Raw genomic sequence first — 24,738 nt, 5'->3', positions numbered from 1 at the left:
TTCACCCATTCAAAGTTTTCAATTCGGGGATTTTTGATAAGCCTGCGTGCCATGAATTAGGGTTTTTAATGTGATCACTTTTATTACAGCAAAGTATATATAACATAATTTTTCTTAAGTGTACAATTCAGTGGCATTAAGTACAGTTACGTTATTGTGAAATAGATCACCACCCTCCATCTCCAGAAATTTTTCATCTTCCCAAACTGAAACTGTATATCCATAAGACAAGAATACCCCATTAACCACTCCCCCCAGCCACTGGTAACTACTGTTCTACTTTCTATTGACTACTCCACATACTTTATGTAAGTGGAATCATATAGCATTTGTCCTTTTGTGTCTAGCTTTATTTCACTTAACATCATGTCCTCCAGTTCGTTCACGTAGCATGTGTCAGAATCTCCTTCTTATAAAGGCTGAGTCATATTCCATTTTATGTATATACCATGTTTGTTTATCCATTCATCCATTTGGACATTTGAGTTGTCTCTGGGGGTTAACTGTTGTTGCCATTTGTTTGTTTTAAATAAACATCCTTAAGACTGTTTAATAAAGTAGTGGAAATAGGCAAGTTGCCATATACCCTTTGAGGAGCTGGCCCACCAGCCCCTCCTTGCCAGCAGATGAAGGCAGGAGCAGGAGTCATAGCCATACTGCACATTGAATAAAGAACAGAGAAAGAGGAGATCGGACTCCTGCTTTTGCTTTTGTATTTTGTTTCTAGTTTCTTTAGAGGTTTAGGAGGATGCTGCTAGCTGAGAAGCTACCCAGAGTCCTTTGAATCCTCCCATGGGAATTCCTTTGGCTCAGCTCAGAATTCTAAGAAACGAGCCTGTCCTGGGCCCTGGTGGCTAGGCTTTGTGGGGGGTCACCCTCCCCTCCTGCAGGACACAGCTGTTCTAGCGGTACATTAACTGTAACACATTAACTATGGAAGAGACACAGAACGTTGGGTGGGTGGATGGGTAGAGGAAACCATTTTTATGGAAACATTTACCTACTCTCTCCTACTCTTGTCTCCAGGTATTTGTGAATTTTGCTAAACAGCAGGCTGAAATTCATGACCTTCCTTTGCACCCTCGAGCCGCTGGAGCCAGCCAACAACCCAAGGTACTCCTGCCCCTCTTTCATAGTCCACTGTTTGAGGCAGATCCTCAGCTCAGGGACTGGTCCACTGGGCCTGAGAGGGCCCAGGGCCCAGATATGCCTCCCACAGAGAGTCCCCTCCCCGTACCGCATCCCTACCACATCCCTGCCGCTCCCCACCAGCTCTGTGCTGAGGGACTGTGGGTTGTGAGGTTCCTTTTATAATCAGGAAGTCATCTGGATGGTGTGGGAGAGCATTTTTGAAAAGAACTTTCCCACATGTTTTTGCTTGTAGTGAAAAGACTTGGGTTTTAGAAATAAGAAGCAGGGAAAATAGTATTAAAATGTTCGTGTTGTTGGGATACTTGACATTTATGTTTTTGGTCATATGTTTGAGTTTCAAAGGAAGGAAATTACCTAGCACTCCATTTCAATGGTGGACATATTTGGTTAGAGCAAAGAAGAGGTCTTGTTGTTCTGTATAAAAATATCAAGGGGCGCCCGGCTGGCTCAGTTGGTGGAGCATGCTACTCTTGATCATGGGGCTGTGAGTTCAAGCCCTACATTGGGTATAGAGATTACTTAAAAAATTAATTAATTAAAAAAATATCAAGATGGTGGAGGAAGAAGCAATAGAAAGTGTGTATCCTGGCCTGTGATAACTCTTGGGTTAGGTGCTTCCAGGATCCTCCCCTGGCAGGGTGCTCCATGTAAGGAGCACGTCTACCCCATCCCAGTTCCCCAGACAGAAAGAGAGAGCACTAGAGAAAGTACTGGAGGAGGTGCCAGTATCCAAGTGCCTTGCCTTAAGCCTGGGAATTTTTTTAAAAAAAATTTTATGTAGGCTCCGTGCCCAATAGGGGCTTGAATTCAGACCCTGAGATTGAGAGTCTCGTGCTCTACTGACTGAGCCAGCCAGGTGCCCCAAGCCTGGGATTTTAAAGGGACAAATTAATTCAGCCATTCTGTCCAAACTTACCTGGAGAATAAAATCAAAGCATTTCTCTAATAAGCAAAGGTGTGAAACATCTTATTTCCCATAAAATTCTCATTCCTCCCACCAGTTTTTTTCTCAGTTTCAGTGTTTCACCCCATTTTATTTTTTAAATAAGTTTGAAAGCTTTTAAGTATTTGACTTATTTTTTTTATCCAATCAAAGAACACTTATGGGTTTGTTTGCTGTCTTCTTAAAGTTATATACCCTTACTTCTGAACTAACTCTCTAGGAAGTTTTAAGTGATCTCTTATCTACATGTGATATTATTAAATCGCCCAATTTTGCATTTATAGATTTCTTAACCAAAGAATTCATAGGCAAGTTTTCAATTTTAACATGTAGAGCTATACGTGCCATATGGCTATTTGTTCCAAAATAAAGTTATAATAATGGATGCCACTCCTGGATTCTATGTTACATCAGTGATATATAGTAATATATGCTTTATTTATACTCAGAGTGGATACTTCCATTTTTCTAGTAAGTGTGGAAAAGATTAAAATAATCAATTTGGAATAATGGAATTCAAATTCTATTTTTGAAACTTAAAGACAGCACTGGAACTTAGCCAAAAGTGGTAGATAATATGGTTGTTAATAGAATTTATCAAAAGGTAGATAAAGTAAGCATCCTGAAGCTATCTACTTCTGAAAACAATAACAGGCAGACTTTTGGCAGGTGCTAATTTGTCTTACTATGTCGATTCAAGTTTTATTAAAATTCTGTTGTCTCTTCAAGGATGAGCGTCAGTGGTATATAGAATAGTGCAGCCTTATTCAGGGTACTGTTTACGCATGAATCACAGCACACACTAGCAGCACTGCTTTGACAACACAGAACCTAAAGCATCTTTTCCAAATATATGAGCCAACGGTACCTTTGTCTATATTTCTCTGTATATGGAAGTTGACACTTGTCTTGTATATTGCTCCTTAGTATAATCACATCTGAAAACTTTCAAATGAACTCTACTATTTTAAATATGTTCCTTTATAGCTGAACCTCCCACCAGTTTCTTAATTGCAAAAAAACGCACAAATCTTACCGCTGGTTGAAATACTCCTTTTCAAGGCCATGTTTGCAATGAATTTTTCCTCTTCCTCTTGACTAGTAGAGACCTAACAGCTACTTGGGAAGTTTAACCTTGCCCTCCATCTCCCTAGAGGACCCTGAGGCACTGGTCCAGGGAATGGTAGTTCTGCTAAGATTTCCTAGCCACTCCTCCTCATTTACAAATCTTATACTTGGTGTTTACACCTGTAGAAGATTATTCTTTGAAAGCCACTTGCAGTTATGAGCCCCTTTTGTAACTCATTGGGTAGCAAGCAAAAGTGTTTCCTAGAACTACCAACGGTCTCTGCACCCCAGCCTAGTATATTCTCTCTCAAAGGGCTAAACCCAGGTCATCTCTAGGCCAGGTAAGGGGCAGTGATGGTCTATAACCTGCAGCATTTAATTCCAGATTTTCCCCCTTACTGGATGTGACCATTTTTCTATTTTATTTGTCACCTTTTAGTATACAAATATTATAATAGAAAACCTACTGCAACACATTTATCAAATTGATATGCTTTTATAATAAATTTGTGATTCAAACCCTGACTTAATGACATACTACCTTTACAAAGGTTTGCAAAAGATCTTTTGTATAACGTTTTATTTAAATAAATGTCATGAAACAAATAGTAATTACATTCTTGTTTACATTAGGCCACTTTAAATTATTTCCTTTAATGTCTCTTACAAACAAGAAAAAGGTGATCTCTCTCAATAAATTCTAGAAAACATTCATGACTTGCTTCCAAACCCACATGACAGCACAGCATGAGGAAGTCCAGCAGGCTGGTGGCTTCCCAGCCCCATTTGTGAGTAAGGACCACCACCGGCATTTCATTATCTAGACAGCAGAGTGTCTGATTATCAAGAATGCTTTGAATTCTTAAAGGACTCAGTACTGGGAAATATCTTTTGGGATAAGGTTTGTAGAATGTCACAATCTGTTTTATGGAAACAAGTGAGGGTCAAGGTTTCAATAGATAACTAGGTGATAGATGATCAGTCAACTTAGAAACGTTCTAAAGGGGCTTATAAATTCACGACCATCACATGTGTTTCCAGAAGAAGGAACAACTCAGATCAGTTTCTGACCCTTAGTCTTTTTTTTTCTTGTCTGCAAATTTTTTTTTATTGAAGTGTTGTTGACATACAATATTATATTAGTTTCAAGTGTAGGACATAAATTGTTGTGAAAATGTAGTGATTTGGCAATTACATACATTACCAAATGCTCACCTTAGTCACCATACAACACTGTTAAATATTACTGACTATATTCCCTCTGCTATACTTTTCATCCCTATGACTTATTTATTTTACAACTGGAAGTTTGTATCTCTTTATCTCCTTTGCCCATTTCATCCATCCTCCCAACACTCCCTTCTGGCAACCACCAGTTTATTCTCTGAATTTATGAGTCTGTTTCTGGCGTGTTTATTTGTTTTGATTTTTAGATTCTGTGTGTAAATGAAATCACATGGTATTTGTCTTTCTGTCTGACTTATTTCACTTAGCATAATACGGTGTAGGTCCATCCATGTCATGAATAGCAGAATTTCATTCCTTTATGGCTCAATAAAATTGCATAGTATATATGTGTCACATCATCTTCTTTTTTTTTTTTTTAGTATAGCTGACACACAATGTTACCTTAGTTTCAGGTGTACAATGTAATGATTCAGCTTCTTTATACTTTATGCTGTGCTCACCACAATATACCATATCTTCATCCATTCATCATCTATCAGTGGGTACTTGGGTTGCTTCCATATCTTGGCTGTTGTAAATATGCTACCGTAAACATAGAGATGCATGTATCCCTTTGAATTAGTGTTTTTGTTTTCTTTGGGTAAATACCCAGAAGTAGAATTATTGGATCAAATGGTATTTCTGTTTTCCAGAGTGTTTTCCAGAGTGGTTGTACCAATTTATATTCCCTCCAGCAGTGCATGAGGGTTCCATTTTCTCCACATCCTCATCAACACTTATTGTTTCTGGTCTTTTTGATACTAGCCATTTTGACTAGTGTGAGGTGATATCTCATTGTGGGTTCAATTTGCATTTTCTTCATGAATAGTGATGTTGAGCGTCTTTTCATGTGTCTGCTAGCCATTTCTTTGGAAAAATGTCTATTCAGGTACTCTGCACATTTTTAATTTATTTTAATTAATTTTTTTTTAAAGTAGACTCCATGTCCGGTGTGGAGCCCAACGTGGTGCTTAAACTCACGGCACTGAGATCAAGACCTGAGCTGAGACCAAGGGTTGGATGCTCAACCAACCGAGCCACCCAGGCGCCCCCTTCTGCCCATTTTTTAATTGGATTTTTTGGGGGTTTTGGTGTTGAGTCTGATCCTTATTCATTGTTAAAGAGTTTCCATGTATAATTTATATGCTTATCAGTTAGTTTCTGAAGGACCTGCAGGCTTGCCTGGGATCTTTGTCCTACCTCAAAGCATGTTCTTAGCCCTTAATACTAGAATGACCATCTTCTCAAGAGCATTTGTGGTTTTTAAGCTAGATAATTGATAAACCACATTTTGTCTACATTTGGGCAGGCCTACATCTCACCCCCTCCTTGCTGACATTCCTCTCACTCCCCACAACTGGTACTGGAATTCAGCCTGTACCTTCTAACTGGAGACCATGTCTCTCTAGTTAGAAAGGTGCCCACTTCTTCAGGAGCTGGACGTAACGCCTGAGCTTTGATCTGGAGCCTGCTGTCCTAAACCCTAGCTCCAATTTCTCCCACCCTTCCATCCCCCCAATTCAGATTTTCCTGCTTCCCAGGAGCCACCTCTGTAGGAACTATACAAAGGGAATTCTGCACCTCATGAATGACCCAAATTATGACTTCTTGGCTTTTGAGACAGGAAGAGCATGGTAGCATTTTTAGGCTAAAAAGCAAACCAGAAGATACCATGACAGCCTTTGGAAATTGCACAGAGGGTGTGGATTCCCTCAAAGAGGTGAGCATGTGCACCCAGATGGCGTGGGTTTTTATAACGTCTACACCATAGAGCCAGAAGGACCTGAGGGGCCACCTGCAAGCATAGCCCATGACCTTGTTGACTGACAGAACCACAGGATCGGGGCGCCTGGGTGGCACAGCGGTTAAGCGGCTGCCTTCGGCTCAGGGCGTGATCCCGGCGTTCTGGGATTGAGCCCCACATCAGGCTCCTCCGCTAGGAGCCTGCTTCTTCCTCTCCCACTCCCCTGCTTGTGTTCCCTCTCTCGCTGCCTGTCTCTCTCTGTAAAATAAATACATAAAATCTTTAAATAAAAAAAAACCCCACAGGATCATCCGCAGAACTTCCTCCAGCAATTGATTGACAGCTGTTTAACTTTTAAAACTTAAAAGCTGCTGTGCCATCTCTTCACAAAACCAAGATGACAAGAGTCCGTCTGGTCTACTTCCACAGGTCTGATCTCCACACTACCCGATCGCTGTAGCCGGCAAGAATCTCTGGGCAGCTGGAAGTGCGGGAGTCTCTGCCATCCGGTCTTCCCATGGGACCGGCTTGGCTGCAGAAACGGACCCGCGCAGTCTGCAGTCCGCGCGCACGGGGCTCTTTCAGAGAGAAACCTCAGCTCCCTTGCTCACCTGGAGCACCTGAGGGTGAAACCAGCTCGGCCACACAAATGCAAAACCCTCCCCATCCAGCCCTCCCGCTAGTAGCACCGACTCCGCCTCACGCTCGTTTTCAGTGCATCTGCTGTCCTGTGTGTGTGTGTGTGTGTGTGTGTGTGTGTGTGTGTGTGTGTGTTATTTTTAAGGAGAAAATAAAGTACAAATGTACTTGTCACAGACCGTTTGAATTCACTCATGTCCCTGGTGGGCCCCATCTGGTGTTTAGACATCCTCTGTGCTTGTGTGGCCTCCTGTCACGGGCGTGAACTTCTGTGAGCGTCACTGCCACAGAAGTGCTAGTCATGGCAAGATTCTGCACCGCAGGGTGAACGTGAATGGACTGGTCTTGATGTCCCATGTCAAGTCTGCTTCAGGGGCGCCTGGGTGGCGCAGTCGTTAAGCGGCTGCCTTCAGCTCAGGGCGTGATCCCGGCATTCTAGAATCGAGCCCCACATCAGGCTCCTCCGCTGGGAACCTGCTTCTCCCTCTTCCGCTCCCCCTGCTTGTGTTCCCTTTCTCGCTGGCTGTCTCTCTCTCTGTCAAATAAATAAAATCTTAAAAAAAAAAAAAGTCTGCTTTGTAGGGTTTAAAGAAAACTCCCAACTGGCAAGGCATGTAAACTTTATCCATTGTCAGGGGGTATTACTGAAGCTAGGCTTCATGTCTGTTTGCCCTGCTTATGTGAGTGCCTACCTCATAGGCGTAATTAGGACAGGAGATAAAGAGGCAAGGACAAGTGAGAGTGGGACGGGAGATCCAGCATGTCTCTGTATCTGTTTAGAGATGTCATGTAGTGCTGTGCCATTTCCACGGTGCCAACGTGCGTATCTTCAGGGATGTTAGGGGTAGTGGCTCACAGGACATCTAACTGTTTGCAGAAAAGCTCACAAAGAATCAGAACATAAGTGTTTTAAACCAAACCATTTTGGGGGCGCCTGTATGGGGGACGGGGAGCATAAGCACTCATTTATGGTGCGCTGCGATGGTTTTAGGAAGGCATCCAGGACTGGGAAGAGTCAGGTATGGGGAAAATCCCAACCTGCCTAGAGGAGGGAAGCTCACCTTTGCTGTCTCTCTCTACTACACCTGAGCTCTCCATTGGATATGTCTGTGTCTTTTTTGTCACTTTCCACAGCTTCTGATTCAACAATTACTTGCCAAACTGAACACTATAAAAATCCAGCAAAGAAAAGTATATGGAAAAGAAGTACATCAAAGAAAATGATACCTAAAATGCTAAAGACAACAGCAAAGGGCAGGTAGAGCAACAGGGATGCTATGCTTTAAAAACACCAATCACAAAACATAAGCTGGAAAAAAAAATCAAGGAGGAGGCATGTCCACACTTCATTTGGGTTTGAAGAGAATTCACGTTGGAAGCGTGGCTCAAATCTCCTGAGAACGTGTAACTCTATTGAAAGGTCTCCCAATCTGGTTGAATAAGGGAGATTTACAAAGAAGAGGAAGAGAAAATGGAGAGTCAATTCAGAAAACAAGACCACTCAGGAGATGTTCCAGGAATATGACTTGTTGCCAGATCTTCTCAGGTTCCAATTCTTTGGGAACTCGAGATTTTGAAATAGTGGGAATCAGAAAAGAATGTTTCACTCTGAGTAAAAAACTCGTAGAAAGCTTCATTTGTGCCTGCTTTTATGACTTTCCTAAAGAGACGGTAAGGGGAAAGTGGGGGAGGCGACAAGCTCTGGATTTGAAAGAAAGATTCTCTGTGACACCCTGGTTACTTGCCCTGGGACCAATAAGGATGGAGTGCTCTACCAGCAGGCCTGCAAAGCTTATAGAGAAGGGAAGAAGGTGTTCCCTAGAAATATGGCAGTGTCACGTTGGTGGGGCAACTGTTTCAGGCACCAGAAAGACTTTGACCTCTGAGCCCAAGCTATGTGGGGCTTGGTTTCCTCAATGTGGTAATTCAGTGCCTCAGGAGATCCTGAGATTAATAGTTCGTGACTCCTGATGTTCACAGAGCAGAATTACTGTGACATTTTGTCCAAGGTCGATGTCAAGTTAGGGAAAGCTTAGGTACTAGAAGTTTCAGATTCATAGAACCACAGGTTTGTGGAACTGCAAAATACCTCAGTGCTCAAAAACTAAGCCCTTATCTAATTGTTTTGTTTTGTACTGTTTTATTGGAAAAGGAAACCAAGTCCTGGAAAAGAATAAAATACTTGGCTGGCCCTGCAGCCTTCCCTGCAGGCCCCACTCTGTTCCTTCTCCAGTTAGTTCATTCCCATGTCCAATGAGACATGCCCATCAGACCCAGAACTCTGGAATTCCCTTCCCAAATGTTCTAAAGTCTGCTCATAGGGCCTATGTGGGCCTCTTTCCTGGGTCATAGGTGGTCCTTGATCATGTGGGCTCATGTCTGTACGTGGCACATGAGGCCCTTTGGGAAAGCAGGAAAGGGAGGTGAGCCATGGGGCAGCTGGCTCTGTGCCAGCATAGCCCAATGGGGAGCTCCATGGAAACCAAGAAGTCAGAATTTCAATTTACATCATCATGAAGGTCATTATTTAGTAGTGTGATAGCTTCATTGATATTCTTAAAAAATTGAGACATATATGGCATAAGGACTCCCAAAAGGTACTCTCCTCAGAGCCTTTCCCAAAGCTCACCATGACACACACTCAGCTTTCTTTTTTTTTTTTTTAAAGATTTTATTTATTTATTTGACAGAGATAGAGACAGCTAGCGAGAGAGGGAACACAAGCAGGGGGAGTGGGAGAGGAAGAAGCAGGCTCATAGCAGAGGAGCCTGATGTGGGGCTCGATCCCATAACGCCGGGATCACGCCCTGAGCCGAAGGCAGACGCTTAACCGCTGTGCCACCCAGGCGCCCCCACACTCAGCTTTCTGGGCAGGTGCCTGATGTTAAGGTTCAGATGTATATGTCTTGTGGGGCTTTGCCTAAACTAGTCATCCTCTTGATCTTGTACGTGTGTAACTTTCATAAGGATCACAGTTTACTGTCACCAAATCCCATAGTCTTGGGTCATGGTGAGTTTCAGGAAGCACATTTCATCTACAAGCACAGATAGCACCTGGTCAGAGAGCATTTGAGGCACCCAGTTTAGCAGTGGTGCTATGTTTGTTTTCCACCAGATCCTGGCAATCTCTTCGGTCTCGAATGATACTGACTGCTGCCAGAGAGGCAAAGGGGTAACAGAGAAGAGAAAGAGGAAACTGAGGGTGCAAGAGGAACAGAAAAAAATTCAATGTTCCATTTTCTGGGAATTCAGCTGCAGAGAAGACACAGCCTCTATCTTCACGGTGTTAACATTCTCACGCAGGGGTCAGTGCACTTTCTGTAAAGATAGTCAACATTTTCCACGTTGCAGCTCATACAGTCTCCGGTTGAAACACTCAGGTTGGCTGTTGTGGCACAGAAGCAGCCGTAGGCAGTACCTAACGGAATGGGTGAGGCTGGCTTGGCCCACAGGCCATTCTGTCCCACCCGTTCCAGTGAGTAAGCAGAGGATTAGAGGGACAGTAAAAGAAGCTCCTGATGCCTTTTAGGGACCCCCAAACCACTTGTTGCCTTTCCCCTCTTATGCAGTAGGGACTTTAACTCCAATTGAGCAAAGATAATTCTTAGGATGGAGAATGGGGAAGATTTTCAAGCTCAGAAACTATCATTTTAGATCTCCAGTCTTGATCGATGCTTCAAAATACAAGCTGATCCTTATCGATAGCAACCGACAGCAGCCAGCCTGCAGGATGGTGTCACTGAGCTTGGCTTTTTACCTGCTTCACATCCACTGCGTCTCATGCAACAAGATACCAATTCCTGCCTCAAGCAGTGTCTAAGGGCCCGGCTCCACATATCCGTGTTTGTTCCCTCAGCTGATGAAAAAGCTCTATAGAAACAAAATAGAATGGCCAATAGACTGTTTAATATTTTAATTTGGGCTCTCAGGCAAAAATGTCAGGGAAGAACCAGGAAATCTGCATTATTTTTAGTCTCCTCTTTGGAGAAAGTTTCCCTTTCTTGGAGAACCCAGTGTTTTTTACTACTATAAAAATATAAGCAATGAGAACTACCAAATGCTAAGTAATTATAAGGCAATTTTATACTTTTTAAAAATTTTATCATCAGTCGCTGAGATTCTGACCTGATCTGTTTTCCTCTATTATAGGCATGACTTTTCTCCTCATCCTCAAACTCAGACTCAAAATCTCAGAGTCACCCTCCTCCTCCTTCTTCTTCTCTTCCTTCACACTCTGCATTTGGCCAGGTGAAGACGCAGCTTCCAGCATCACTACTAGGTCATTCCCAGCTGTCCTTCTTGTTTTGCTTTTATCACTGCCCTTTCTCCACTACCTTTACTACTTTTTGCCCGGGTGATGTTCCAGCTCTCACTGGGCTTGCCTGTCTTCTCTTCCACCCATTGATACTATACTCTGCTTCCTAAAATTGAGCTCTTGAATTCTGTTCAGTAATCCTTACTGAGCCGCTATTTTGAAACAGGCACTGGGAGACAATTACTGGGAGACAAGAACAAAGCTCCAACACCACTGGTTGGGAAGCTGTCCCAGAAACAAATCAGGTCAGTGCAGTAGGGAGAGAGTGCAATAGGCCGAATGTTTATGTCCCCTCAAACTTCATATGACGAAATCTAACCCCCAGTGTGATAGTATTTGGAGGTGGGGCCTTTGGGAGGTGATTAGGTCATGAAGGTAGAACCCTCATGAATGGGATTAGTGCCCTTACAAAAGAGACCCTAGAGAGCCCCCCTGCCCTTCTACCATGTATGGTTACAGGGAAAAGACAGCAATCTGTGAAATAGGAGGTGGGTCTTGACCAGACACAGAATCTGCCAGCACCTTGATCTGAGACTTCTAGCCTCCAAAACTGGGAGAAATAAATTTCTGCTGTTGATAAGCTACCCAGTCTGTGCGATTCCATGGTAGCAGTCTGAACAGACTGAGATAGAAGGAAGAGGGGGAAAAGAAGGAGAGAAAGAGAGAGAGAGAATATGAATGAATGACTTACAGGAGCCCAGAGAAAGCCCATTCAGTCCTGACAGGCAGAAAGTAGGAAGGAATAGGGAAGTCTTCCCAAAAGGACCATTCACCTATTCAAGTTTTCAGAGAATCTCATAACCCTCAGAATACGGTTCAAAACCCTCACCTTGGCATTAATAGCCTTTCTTTTGTCCCCAGTTCACCCTTTCAGCTTTATCTCTTGTCAGTCCCCATTATATAAGTATAATCCAGCCAAACCAAATCCCTAGAAGGTCTTCATTTTCCTATCTCCCTGTGTTTAATCACTTCTTCCCTCCTAGTATCCAGATATAAGGAACTCCTAAGATTCAATAAGGTAAGACAAACAGCCCAAAAGAAAAATGAACAAGGAATATGAATAGGCAGTTGACAGAAGAGGAAACTCAGATTGTCACTGAACATATGAAAAGATGCTTAATCTCACTAGTCATCAAGGAAATGGAAACCCAAATAACAGGATATGACTTCACACCTATCAGGCTGACAAAAATTAGAAAGTCAGATAATACTGCTTTCAGTCAGTTTGGGCTGTAACAAAGTACCACGGACTGGGTGGCTTATGAACAACAGAAACGTACTTCTCACGGTTCCAGCAGCCGGAGGTCAGGCGCCAACATGGTCAGGCTCTGGTGAGAGCCCCCTTCTGAGTTGCAGACTGCTGACTCTTTGTTGTATCCTCACAGGCAGAAAGAGAGTGAGCTAGCTTTCTAGCTTCCTCTTATAAGGGCACTCATCCCATTCATAAGAGCTCCACCATCAGGACCTAATTACCTCCCAAAGACCCCCACCTCCTAATACCATCCCACTGAGGTTAGATTTCAGTATATGAATGTTAGGGAAACACAAACATTCAATCCATAAAAAATATCAAACCCGGCAAGGTCATGGGGTTATGGGAACTCTCACTACTGGTGGGAGTATGTGGTGGTTGTCCCCAAGGCCACCCCTGTGTTCAGAGATTGGCTAGGAGGACTTACAGGATTCGGCATATAGTTGTAGTCATGGGTAAGGTTTATTACGGCAATGTAGTGTCCATTCTCTTCTCCCATAATGACAGAGTCATGGCGTGGTGTGTGGTTGCCCAGGTAGGGACTGCATTCCTCAAGACTTGTAGTAAGGTGTGGTCTTGTCACGGAGTTCACTCTAGAAGAACGAAGTGGAAGTGATCGTGTGCGCCATTGGAACAGGAGGGCCCCTCCATGCTCTCTTCCCCAATCTGCTGTCTGGGCTTGGTTTTGTGCTACCCCAGCTTCAACCATGGAAACAACCTCAAAGACTCAGGATGGTAAAGCTACAAGACAGAAGGACTCTGGGTTCCTGAGTGTGTGTATGTGTAGGGGAGAGGGGCAGAGCTGCCCAGGAAGGCAGCACACGCTCCTCCCAGACCATGAAGTGGCCCAAATTAGTTTATGTCTTTGTTATAGCAGCCTAGCTTGGCTGACTTAAGTAATGTGATAGAAATATCATTTTTGACTCCCCCAACAACCAAAACTGAGCCCTTCTAGACTCCAGCCAAGAAGCCAATGCTGTAACAGGCCCCTAGGCCCTGTGCATTGGCAGCAAGTGGTCCTGGATCAACTGCAAAGGAGTTTGCCTTAGAGGGGAAGTTAATGTGCTCTCCATCCCAGTGGGGAACCAACCTCGCTCCAAAGGAACTCAAGCAGCTGCCTGAGTTTGCTCTCAACAGAGCGAGCCTGGAAACCCTGGCTTAGAAGCACAGATGTCCTCAGGAGAACCCAGAACCCTTCCTGCAAGCCTGGGGTGGGCTGCCAGGAGCTCAGCAGCCAGCTCCACACTAACCACTTGGAACTTTTTTTCTAGGAGACACAGTAAGCAAGATCACTGGACCTGAAAACCAGCTGGGCTGTGTCAGATGGACCAGGGAGAGAGATTGTTTATCAAGCGGGATTGAAACCCCATAGGATTATCTTGTTCCCAAAAAGGCTACAAACAGCTCCCAAGGCATGTGAGTTCCAAATCCAACCAGCTACTCACCAGATAATATCTAGGGATCAAGGATCAGTTGTTACACACACACACACACACACACACACACACACACACATTTTTCGTTGGCAACAGGCTTTGGCTTTTATAACCACATTGTACTTGAATTTGCACAGAAGTGTTTTTTTTATTTTTAATAACTATAAATAATGAATGTCTATTTTTGATGTTCTATAAAAAATAGAAAAACTATCTGAGGTGTTCAGGCAGAGGGAAACTAGAGTATCTGACCCTTGACCTTGCAGAAAGGAATGTGGAATTTGCCCAAAGATGCGACTGTGAAGATATTTTCAATGCTTAGCATTTTCAACAATTTTCAGCCTGTCCCTAAGACACAGCCTGGACTCTTCGTTAGAGCCAGTAAAAAAGAAAAGATTTAAGAAACTTGCCCAAGGCCAGAGGGAAACTCAATGTCAGAGCCAGAATCAGGCTCAAGTCTTGATGGCCCCCCTCCCGTCTTCAGCCCACGCTCACACCTTCCACCCTTTTAATTAAAAAGAAGAGCAGAGAAACAGATAGGTATCAAGCAAAGGCCAAAACTGCATGTGGATGCTTGTCAGACTCTCTGCTCAGAAAGCATAGTATTTCTGTAATTACCCAAAATTACTGGAAAGAAGGAAGGACGGAAAGGGAGATGTTGTGGTGCTTAAAACACTAACGAGAAGCAGAGCTTGGGATTCGACAGTAGACTAGGTGGAGGTGGGATTTGAAACAGTGCTGTAACTGTGAGCAGGGAGACCTGCTGGCCGAGGTCATGCATGGAGCGAGGCGGGGAGCATCAGGCCCAGGATAGAAGCTGGGGCACATGGGGTCAGTAGTGGCTCATGACACTTCCCAACAGCATGGCAAACCCGATGAACAAACCTTGTTTCATTCAACTCTGTGATGAGGTGAAAAGCATGGCAGATACTGACTAAACTTGCAGTGAAGAGACGAAAGGATTTAAGCACAATCAAGAAGTGGAAGTGGTGAGACACTTGGAATAAACACTCTGGAGCTGACACACCCTGGGGCTCCGGGAACAGACTCCATCTACACAGGGAGGCTGCACAGGGCCTTCCTGTCAGGCCACAGCTGAAAAAGGCAGGCGGAGGGAAAGCAGGTGGCAGGTGTTTAGGGACCCGTGTCTCATCTCAGAGACACCTGCAAAAGGAAAGAGGCTCACCACCTTAAGAGTGTCGAGAAAGTTTCAAACACTCAAACGCACAGGCCTACCGTTCCGTGATCTGACTCCACATGGGGCACAAGAGATAAAGAAAATTTATGGTTGGACAGAGCTGAAAGAGGGATGGTGGCCTCTTTTAAAATCTCACAAAGCCATGGTCAGTAGCAGAGTCCGAGAAGGGAGGCTGGAACCAGAAAGCTTGCTTCCTCTCTCTGCTCTCAGCTATATGAGGTCACAAGACAATTCAGCAGTGTGCACCCAAGAAGAGGGCCCTCACCAGAACTCCACCCTGCTGGCACCATCCTCTGGAACTTCCAGCCTCCAGAACCGTGAGAAATGCATTTCTGTTGTTTTATTTAAAAAGGGATGAGGGGGTTAAGACTGTTGTCAAGGGGCTTTTTGATGCCAGGCCCAGATGCCCACCCCCCCGTGGGTGCCATGTTTCCATGAACACACACACAGGGCCCACAACTAGTCTTCAGTGGACTGCCCAAAACAAGGCCTTCATTGTCAAACCTCATCACGGAAGCCTGCCATGCTGTCCCCAGAGCTCCAGGAGGGTGATGCTAGCCCTACCTTTTCCAAACGCCTCACAGTTCTTGGCCCAGTTTTTATCTGGTTCCTGACTCTTGATGATGGCGGTGTTCACAGTTGCTGCCTTCGGGACTTGGTGACATCACTTGTTCTTAGGAGTGCCAACCATTGGTGTGCCTGCCAAGACTGACCCAGACCTCTGACTCCTTTCTCCTTGATAGTTCTGGGGTACCGCCTCTATCTTAGTTTCAGCCTCTAGGTTGCTGACTCCCAGCTATAACTTACCATCACCCCCACCACCCCAGTACCCTACCAGTCCAACCCCAGACCTGTGAGCATGGTTTTGCATAGTTTAACTGGACAGGACCACAGTGGGACTTGTGATTGTACCTCCATTTGTAGTTTGCTGTTTAGATGACGCCTGACGTCTCTACTAAAGTGTATGTCCTTGGTCTCACTGCCTTAGCTTCCTCTGTGTCAATCCCTTTGCTGTCCTTAAGAGAATTTCAGTACCACTACTACTATTTGAGGTCTGTAAGATGTACTCAGCACAGCAGACCCACGTCTCTGGTACCTCTAACTTGAGAACTTGATTCATTTGCAACTGTTCCTGAGCCTCTACTCGGGCCAGGAGGCATAGTAGCAAACCAGGGGCAAGACTTGGCCCCCATCGTCATAGTCCAATGGGGAGAAAGACGAGTACCCAAATGGTTAGGAGTCAGCGTAAGCCCCACAAAGAGGTAAGTAGAGAAGGCACGCCTAACCCAAAGGAGACCTGACTGAGTACCTTGTTAAAAGGGATAAAAGAATAACAGAGGGAAGGGGGAGGGGAATTGGCAGAGAGCATGTTCGAAGCAGTGGGAGCAATATGGGGTGAGAGACCCCAATTCTCAGCAGTGCATCAGTTTGGCTAGAAGCAGGGAGCGCAGGGTGGGTGGGTGCTTCCAGGGAGATGAGAAGATAGAGACAGGCAGATCCACATTCTGGTGGGTCTTATACTCCAGGCTAAGCGGTTTGGACCTTATCCCGTAATGTACTATGGTCTCAAGCTTTAGTGTACATAAGACTCTCTGGGGGAGGGGCATCTTTGTGGTCAGTCGGTCGGGCATCTGCCTTCGGCTCAGGTCATGATCCTGCAGTTGAGTCCTGCATCGGGCTTGCTGCTCGGTGGGGAGCCTGCTTCTCCCTCTCCCTCTGCCCTTCCCCTGCACCCCCTCATACTCTGTCTCACTCTCTCTCAAATAAATAAAGAAAATATTTTTTTAAAAAAGGAAGAAAGAAAAAGAAACACTCTGTGGGGGAGTTTGTTTTAACTGTGGTTTAACTGTGGTTCCCAAACACTGCACAAAGAAATTCGGATTCAGCGGGTCAGGGAGTGGACCCAGGAACCTGCATTTTAATAACCACTCCCTGTGCTGGTGAGTTTGTTGAGAGGACCACTGGGCAACACTTTTCTAAATGCAGCTGTAGGGGATGTAGAGCCGTAGAGGGGTGGCGTGATCAGATCTGTTTCAGAAAAGTCACTCTGGCAGAAAGTACCCCATCCATGCTCACTCAGCAAAGCCCCCTAATCCTCTGATAATCCCCCAGTAACCTCCTGCTGCCCATGGGTTGTAGAGCTCGGAGTTGGCTCTGAAAGAGACAGACTCCCGACAAGAGAGGCCACTGGGGGGGTCATGCCTTAGTACTCCTGGACTGTTTTCCTTGTGACATCTGTAGCCCCAAAAGCCAGGCAACGAGGAGTGCTGGCTGTGAAAACAGGAAAGCCTTGGGCCCCACATCCACTGAGGGATTTCTAGGTTCTAGAGAATGCAGGCTCTGCTGGGGGCTGGGGCCTGGAGTAAGTCCAGGTCTGATTTCCTCAGTGCTCCAGGAGCTCTGGACAGGACAGGGCCTGTGCTCACTTGGTTAACAAAGGCCCAGGGGAAATTTGGGTGCAGGCCAGGTCAGCTATTTACCTGAAATGCCAATTATATCATTTCAGAGAATGGAACCCACCCTGATTCGTGTAGCCTCGTTTCCTGCTGCCAGTGGTGATGAACACATTGATAAATATTTTGTGGTGGCTACAACAATGACATTCCAACCAGGAGCCTGCCCACTCGCTCCTTGGAACCGCCTGATCGATGGAACCGGATTTCTACACAAATTGCCTTCTCATTATCTGGTGACTCTGAGCCTGGTAAGAAACCCAAGCTGACTGATACTGGCTGACAGCACAGAGGGCTGGGTAATGCTCCCATTACCTTGGTGCTCACCGCCCCCCGCACACCCCGGGATGAACCTTCATGAACCTTCGGAGCCCAGCACCAGTCCCATCCTCCCTGCCTCTCCCTCGGCAAAGCTGCAGCTCCCCCAGAGTTGCACAATGCTGTAGTCAGTAACATTTCCTTTCATATTCTACCATCTCAGAGGCCAAGAACCATACATCTCAGGCTTCTTTTTTCTGACTTCCTGAACCAAGAGCAGCCGCTCAGAGGAACAGGTCTGAAACAACCACGAGGCCTCTGTCTGGGCCCATGTTCAGCCCCTGAGCCAACGTCCTGACAGCTCAGCTCTGCAGCCACCTAGTCACCAGCCTCTAGACCAAGACATCTGTTACCTGAACACTCCCTAGATTTAAAAAAAAGCTTTTTTTTCTTTATGCTTAACTGGATTGCCCCATCACTAGCTGAATCCTGACTGGCATTTGCTGAGACTAAACCTCATTGACACTCTGGTGGAACACCATTGAGGATCTAGAGAAGAAAATGGAAAAATAATCACGTTCAGTTGCTTTAAAAAGGCAGCAGGAGATGATTCCATTTATAGCAGCTGCAAGGTAACTAACTCAAATATTTTGGCTTTCTGTGTCAACTTGTCTGTCAGTTTCTAGCCCATAAATGTTTAAATACCATTTGCATGTGATCTAATGATGTTTGTGAGTGTGTTCTCAATACCTAAAAAAATCTAAGAAACATCAACCTGCTATCATCAATCAAAGGTAAGTTTCACTAAAGGTATCAAAAATATTTATCATTAACAATGAGTCTATAAAGAGTCAAGCATTTGTAACCAACTTGCAATACCGAATAGATAGAGATGGCTATCAAAGATACTACTCTACTCTAAAGAACTAAAAGAATAATGTCATTACAGTTCATTAACATGTGAGTAGTTGAGTGGTTGACCTTAGTGGGACCTGGTCAAGAGCCCTGTGTCTTGGTACAGAGGCCAAGAAGTCAGCACAATCCAGTGATGAACGTCTCTCTGCTGTCTGTGATGTCTGGGGACAGGGGTTTGTGACTCACCCAAATGGCGGTCACTGTCACCACCCACTGTGATCGGGAATAAAGACACCTGAAACCTCGAGAGAACTTTAAGATTTAGGATTCAGGAATTTGCTTATTCTAATTAAAATAAACCTTTAAGTAGTCTTCAGAATGCAGTCTTTAAATGCAGTCTTTTATAGATAGCTATTTTGTCAAAAATAAGGACATATGTGTCAGATTCTTTCACATACACAAAATTCATTCCATGTCATTTAATTCTAGATATTATTATCCCAACTTTTATTAAGAGGATTGACCTGAGGCTCAGAGAGACTTAAGATCATATAACTGGTAAGTCACAGAGTTGGGATTCACCCAGATCTGTCTGCCCAATTTCCACATTCTTTCTGCTACTCTTTCTATTACACCACACCTATGATACCTAGGTTTCCTCCTTTATCCAGAAGACACAGTTGTTTCTCGGTCTTATGGTCAAGAGTTTCCACCTGGTGTAGACCAAAATTACAAAAAAAAACCTCTACATACTGGTCATATGTGTCCTACTGGTCTAGGATATCCCTAGCATATTTATACCAGTGCCATTAAGGGCAGAACCAAAGGTCAGGGGGCCCCACTGCCACACCTGTATCCTTCCCACGTGCCCTCAGCACAGGGACACTACTAGGAAGCACAGGACAAGCTTTCAGACACCAATGACATCAGTGAGTTTCAGGAGATCAATATTTACTCATGTACACAAACAGCTGTGTTGCCCTTCGTCTTACAGCCATATAAAAGGCTTTTATATGCACCTGGCTGCTTCCTCTCAGAGACTGTATTATCAGACAGGTTGGGCTGAGTCCTTCCCATTTCAAATTGTCCCTCCACTTATAAACTCCAGTTGCCCCAGACTGTAATAATTGTATGGCAAAGGCTGTGACTCCCTAACCACCCCACCCCATGGCAGACAGAGCAGGCTAAAGAGACATAAGAGGAATGATGAGCACATAAATATTTGTCAAGTTCCCATCATGAGCCAAAGGTTTCAAAATAATCCTGTGAAGTAGTTATTCTTGCCCTGCTTTTTAGAGGAGGCCACCCAAACTCTGGGAGATTGAATTATCTATCAGGCTCATAGAGCTAATGAGAGGCAAAGCTAAGATTTGAACCTAAGTCTGTCTCTCTTACACCCATAGGTTTAGAGGACTGTGTTCAGAGCTGTGTTTTGTTGCATATGGGGCAAGCTGAAGAATCACTGTAGACCACCAGGACTGTGTTTCAGACCCCTCTGAAACAGGAGTCTCCTGCCCACAATGTCTCTCTGTACCCCGGGGGGCTGGGGGGAAATGAGTTCTGAGCTGCTCTGAGCCCCTAAGATCATTGATGTCTCCTAGCTAACCTCATCAGTGAGGATACCTTATTCTCTTTCTTTTTTTTTTTTTAAGATGGAGAGCAAGAGAGAGAATTGGGGGGCAGAGAGAGGGAGGGAGAATCTTAAGCAGGCTCCACATCCAGTGTGGAGCCCAACATGGGGCTCAATCTCATGACCCTCAGGTTATCACCTGAGCTGAAATCAAGAGTTGGATGCTTAACTGACTGAGCTACCCAGGCGCCCCTACGTTATTCTATTTCATTTAATGGTTGTGTCTTTAATGGTTTTGAAGTTACCTCATATCATTTCATTTAATATAATTTACTCTTCCTCACATTGTGATGAAGGTATTCTTATTCATAACATACTTCTTTCTGACCATAGCTAAATTTATGCTGAGGTGGTGACTAGTGGTAGGGCCCTACATAGCTTCAGGATGGGGGCTGGTCACCAGAGGGAGGAGAGATTAGATCTGGGGAGGGGAGAATGGCTGAAAATCAAGTTCAATCCCTAATTGCCATGATTTAATCAAGCATGCTTATATAATGAAACTCCATATAAAAACTCTAAACAACAGAGTTTGGGGAGCTTCTAATTGTTAAATATAATCACATGCTGGGAGCATGGTGTGCCCTTATTCCACCAGGAAAAAAACTCCTACACTGGAGACCTTTCTGGACCTCATCCTATATACCTCTTCAGCTGGTCCAGATACATTCTTTACAATAAACTGTGATACCAAGTTCCTGTGATAAATTCCTGAGTTCTGTGTGTTGTTCTAGCAAATTATCAAACTTGAGGGCATGGGAGGATCATGGGAGCCCCCAGTTTTGTAGTCACCTGGGAAGAAATGCTGGTAGCCTGGAGACCCCGTTTGTAGTTGACATCTAAAGGCGGACAGTCTTGTGAGACTGAGCTCTTAACCTGTGGGGTCTACACTAACTTTGAACAGTCAGTGTCGAAATTGAGTTGAACTGCTGGACACCCAGTTGGTATTGGAGAATCGGTTATTGATGGAAAATGACATACTTATGCTCCTAGAAAAGTACCTGGCACATAATAGGCACTCAATAAATATTTGCTGAATAGATGAATGGAAGGAATGTCATCTCCCCTACTCAGAACTGCCATTAATGTTCTCCTCTTTTGGCCATCATCTTCTTGGGCATCTGTACATCCTTCCTAATGGCTCTCTGACAATCTGACAAGTAAATATTTTTGAGGCCCCAACAAGTGCCAGGTTCAAAGAGGTACCATCATTGATGAAGTTAGCCAAGAGTCATCGAGGATCTTAGGATCTTAGGGCAGATCAGAACTCATAGTTACTTGCCCACTCCCCCCCAGGGAAGGGCTGGACCTTGTGGGCGGGAGAGTCCCGGCCCCCTCTGAAGTGCAGTCCACAGGCAACAAAATGAACACATCCAAACTTCTGAAGCCTGGACTAACATCACACAGAAAATACTGGCTCTAAAGACACAAAGTCTGAGAGTCATTCTCAGCGGGAAGCAGATGGAGCCACAAGCTGGCCAAGAGCAAAATCCTCTATGTTTTCAGCAAACAAGCTTCTCCTACACAGGGCATCCAAGAGCTAGCGAAGTCTCTTGGTCTATCTCTTTTATCTTTCAGCTTCTACACACAACTTTTTGGGGAATTTTAAAGATTTTACTTATTTATTTATGAGCGAGAGCACGAGAGGAGGGAGAAGCAGAGACGGGGAGAGAGAGAGAATCTGAAGCCGACTCTGTTCTGAGCATGGAGCCTGATGCAGGGCTCGATCTCTCAACCGTGAGATCGTGACCTGAACCAAAACCAGGAGCTGGATGCTTAACTGACTGAGCCACCCAGGTGCCCCTGGGGAATTTTTAAGAAATTCCACCTACCACACAACATTCACAAGAACAATTTCCAGATAGGTGAAAGTGTTTAACTTAAATATATAACTCCTACATTACTAGAAAAGAATATTACTGTAGTCTTGTGGTGGAAGAATCCTTAACACAGAGGTAAAAAAGGAAAAATTAGGTAGATCAGATGAAATAAATTGTGAACCTTCTTAAGGACAAAGGATAAGACTAACAATGTAAAGATAAACTGATACAAATATTCTCAATGTAGATTAATAGTGATCATACATAAAGGCTAATAATATGCAATACTGATAATACATAAAGAGCTGCTGCAAATTAATATAAACCCCTTGAGGACAAAGAACAAGAAAGAAGAGACTTTTCTTTGTGAGAGGGGCCAAGGGCCAAAAAAAGGGTAAGGAACAGTAAGAAAGAAGAGCACCTCCCCTTCCACTTGATGCCCAGACCAACTTTGAGGCCCTTACTGGAGGCATTAGCAGCAGAAATTGATGGGACCATTCGGGAGAGATGTCAAGACTCGGGATCGAGGCAGAGCAGCTTTGGGGCCCCCAATGACAAAGGGTGGTTGGCACGTGGTGAGCAGATGGCCTTTCCCCCATATCTGCTTGAAGCTCAGTGTCCTAAGTCTGCCAACCAAGGATTGGAAACTTTGGAAACATGCAACCCATGACAGGGACTTTGGTGTTTGGCTTCTGTGAATTTCTTCAAGCTTCTCTGAGCAGTGGATACACAAGAAACAGAGAAATTGCTACATGGAGGGACAATTGACAGGTTTATGGACCCAGGTGAGGCACCCTTTTGGGGACTTACAAAAAGAACTGGAGGACAGTTTAAGGGGCCAGAGAGCCTATTTTTGCATGGGATCCTGCAATAGAAGCTATCTGGAGATATAGATATATATACATAAACACACACACACACATTCTTTTTAAAGTCTGGAAGGATAATGGTTTTCTTAGGGAAATGGGATTATAAGAGGAAGCAGGAAATTCCACTTTCTATTGTATACACTTCTGCGATGTTTAATTTTTTGTAAGGAACATATATTACTTTCGTAATAGTAACATACAAGAAGACAGTCCCGTTTAGAAAAACAAACAAACAAACAATACACTGGACACAGCCCTCGGCTTTCAAGTGCGCTGGTGACAGACGGCACAAGTCTGCAATCACGCCACCAAGTGTGTTGCAGCCTGTGGCAGGGAATAAAGCACAGAGCAGCGGGATTCACGGCAGCTTCCATACCCCAGTGTCTGCAACTGAACCATGTCCAAGGGCAAAAGCTGGTTTGTTGGCCAGCGTGGAGTGGCAGGGTTAGTTATTATCCCCGGCGTAGAGGCCCCGACTTGTTCTGCCTCTAGAGTTTAAAAAAAAAAAAAAAAAACCACCTTCTTTTGCGGGCAGTCCCCATAGGGTCCAAAGGGTTCGTCTCTAGCACACGCTTACGCTGCAAGCAAGAGATGGAATCCAGGTCCCACGCACTGCTGCTCTCATGAGAACGTGGGACATCTTCATCAAGATTCACAAGGCGTGGACCCTGACTTCCTCTCCAGCCTATCTCTCCCCTCTTCCAGCTCCTGCTCCAGGCAGAAACTAGGTGCTGCCCCCAAACTGTCTCCTCTCTAACCTGGAGCCCCTCACCTGCCCCTTCACTCCGTCTTCCGTTCCCAACTGCGCTATTACCCCCTTGCAGAGTCCTCCCAGCGGCCCCCCACTAGTGCGATCCCATTAGCTGTGCTCCTGGAACACCCTGGGTCATCCCCGGAAACATTACCACTCTGCAGAATGGTTGCTTGATGACATGCCCATGGCTCCCATCAGCCAGGTAGCTGTTGTCCTGGCAAGGGTGATAGACTCACCACAGTAACCTCCAGGTCTGGGCGTCAGACTCCATAAACATGTGCTGAATGAGTAACCTGCTGGCCCAGCCTGACCTTCCAGACAGCCTCAAGGCAGGCGCCACTGTGCTCTCACCGGCTCACCCGTAAGCTCCTCGGAGTCACCCAGGGGGAGACGGTGGCAAGACTCCAACAAGTAAGCGCACTTCCTAAGGCATCTCACCTGGAAGAGAAACTGCAACACCAAGAGGGAGTTATGCACCCACAGAGGTGACGGCACTGCGGACCTTCTCCCCAAAGTTCTACCTGTGTCAGTTTACCAGGAACAAAGAGGAGTTGCAGGGCCCTGGCCGGGCAGAGGAAAGCATATACCAAGGGACTGGAGCTGGGATTCTGACTCCACCCCACAGCACTGTAAGTTCGGGCAAATCCCCGGGCCTGTGAAGTAAAGGGCTGGGTCAGGTGCTAGCTAAAATCCTGGGAGGAGAGGTAGGAGAGAAGCTGACCGACCCAAAAAGCACATCAGTTGGGCTCCAACCAACTTTGACCTCAGCCCGGATACAGCCCAACTCAAATCCTCCTCCCTAAAAGCAACCACCCGACAGTCAACATCTACGGTCTGGGCCACCGGGCAAAAATCCCACCAAGGCCCTGCAGCGGCTGCTTTTTACAAACAAACAAATCTAGACCAGACGGGTACTTTCCTTTAAGAGGAAGGACACATGCCCCCTCACACCCCATTCCCCACAGTACAAATTGTGCTCGGACCTTATTTCTACCAAAACCAGGCAATTACCAGCCCCACGGTGCTGGGCTGGGTCACCAGCCTGAGCCTCCCTCCATGAGACACCTCTGGAGGCAAATTCACGCTGCCTTTCCAAGGCACTGGGGTTGGGAAGCTGCTGACCGCGTT

The 24,738-nt window shown here is 45.1% G+C and overlaps 1 protein-coding gene and 1 long non-coding RNA gene across 3 annotated transcripts in view; one reads left to right on the top strand and one right to left on the bottom strand.

The window, feature by feature from the left end:
• The window catches only part of ABCA4 (ATP binding cassette subfamily A member 4), a 134,316-nt gene extending 127,094 nt beyond the window's left edge, over window positions 1-7,222 (top strand). The window contains exons 50-51 of the mRNA XM_019798266.2: window positions 1,027-1,113; window positions 6,564-7,222. Of these exons, the coding sequence (XP_019653825.1) occupies window positions 1,027-1,113; window positions 6,564-6,569 (93 nt within the window). The 3' untranslated portion in view covers window positions 6,570-7,222. The remainder of the gene's footprint in view (window positions 1-1,026; window positions 1,114-6,563) is intronic.
• A 3,054-nt stretch (window positions 7,223-10,276) lies between these two features.
• LOC109489408 lies at window positions 10,277-24,316 on the bottom strand. Of its 2 annotated transcripts, none has more exons than XR_002142393.2 (3): window positions 23,847-24,316; window positions 12,768-12,933; window positions 10,277-10,643 (listed from the first exon to the last, which is right to left on the bottom strand). It is a non-coding gene; the product is annotated as an uncharacterized LOC109489408 (long non-coding RNA). The 2 variants fall into 2 exon arrangements; XR_002142394.2 differs by having other exon boundaries at window positions 24,049-24,316.
• Between the last annotated feature and the right edge of the window lie 422 nt (window positions 24,317-24,738).

This window comes from Ailuropoda melanoleuca, chromosome 2, assembly GCF_002007445.2.
Source record: "Ailuropoda melanoleuca isolate Jingjing chromosome 2, ASM200744v2, whole genome shotgun sequence".
NCBI classification, from domain to species: Eukaryota; Metazoa; Chordata; class Mammalia; order Carnivora; family Ursidae; genus Ailuropoda; species Ailuropoda melanoleuca.
Note: the sequence above shows the minus strand (reverse complement) of the source record. Positions and strands in the feature narration are given on the sequence as shown.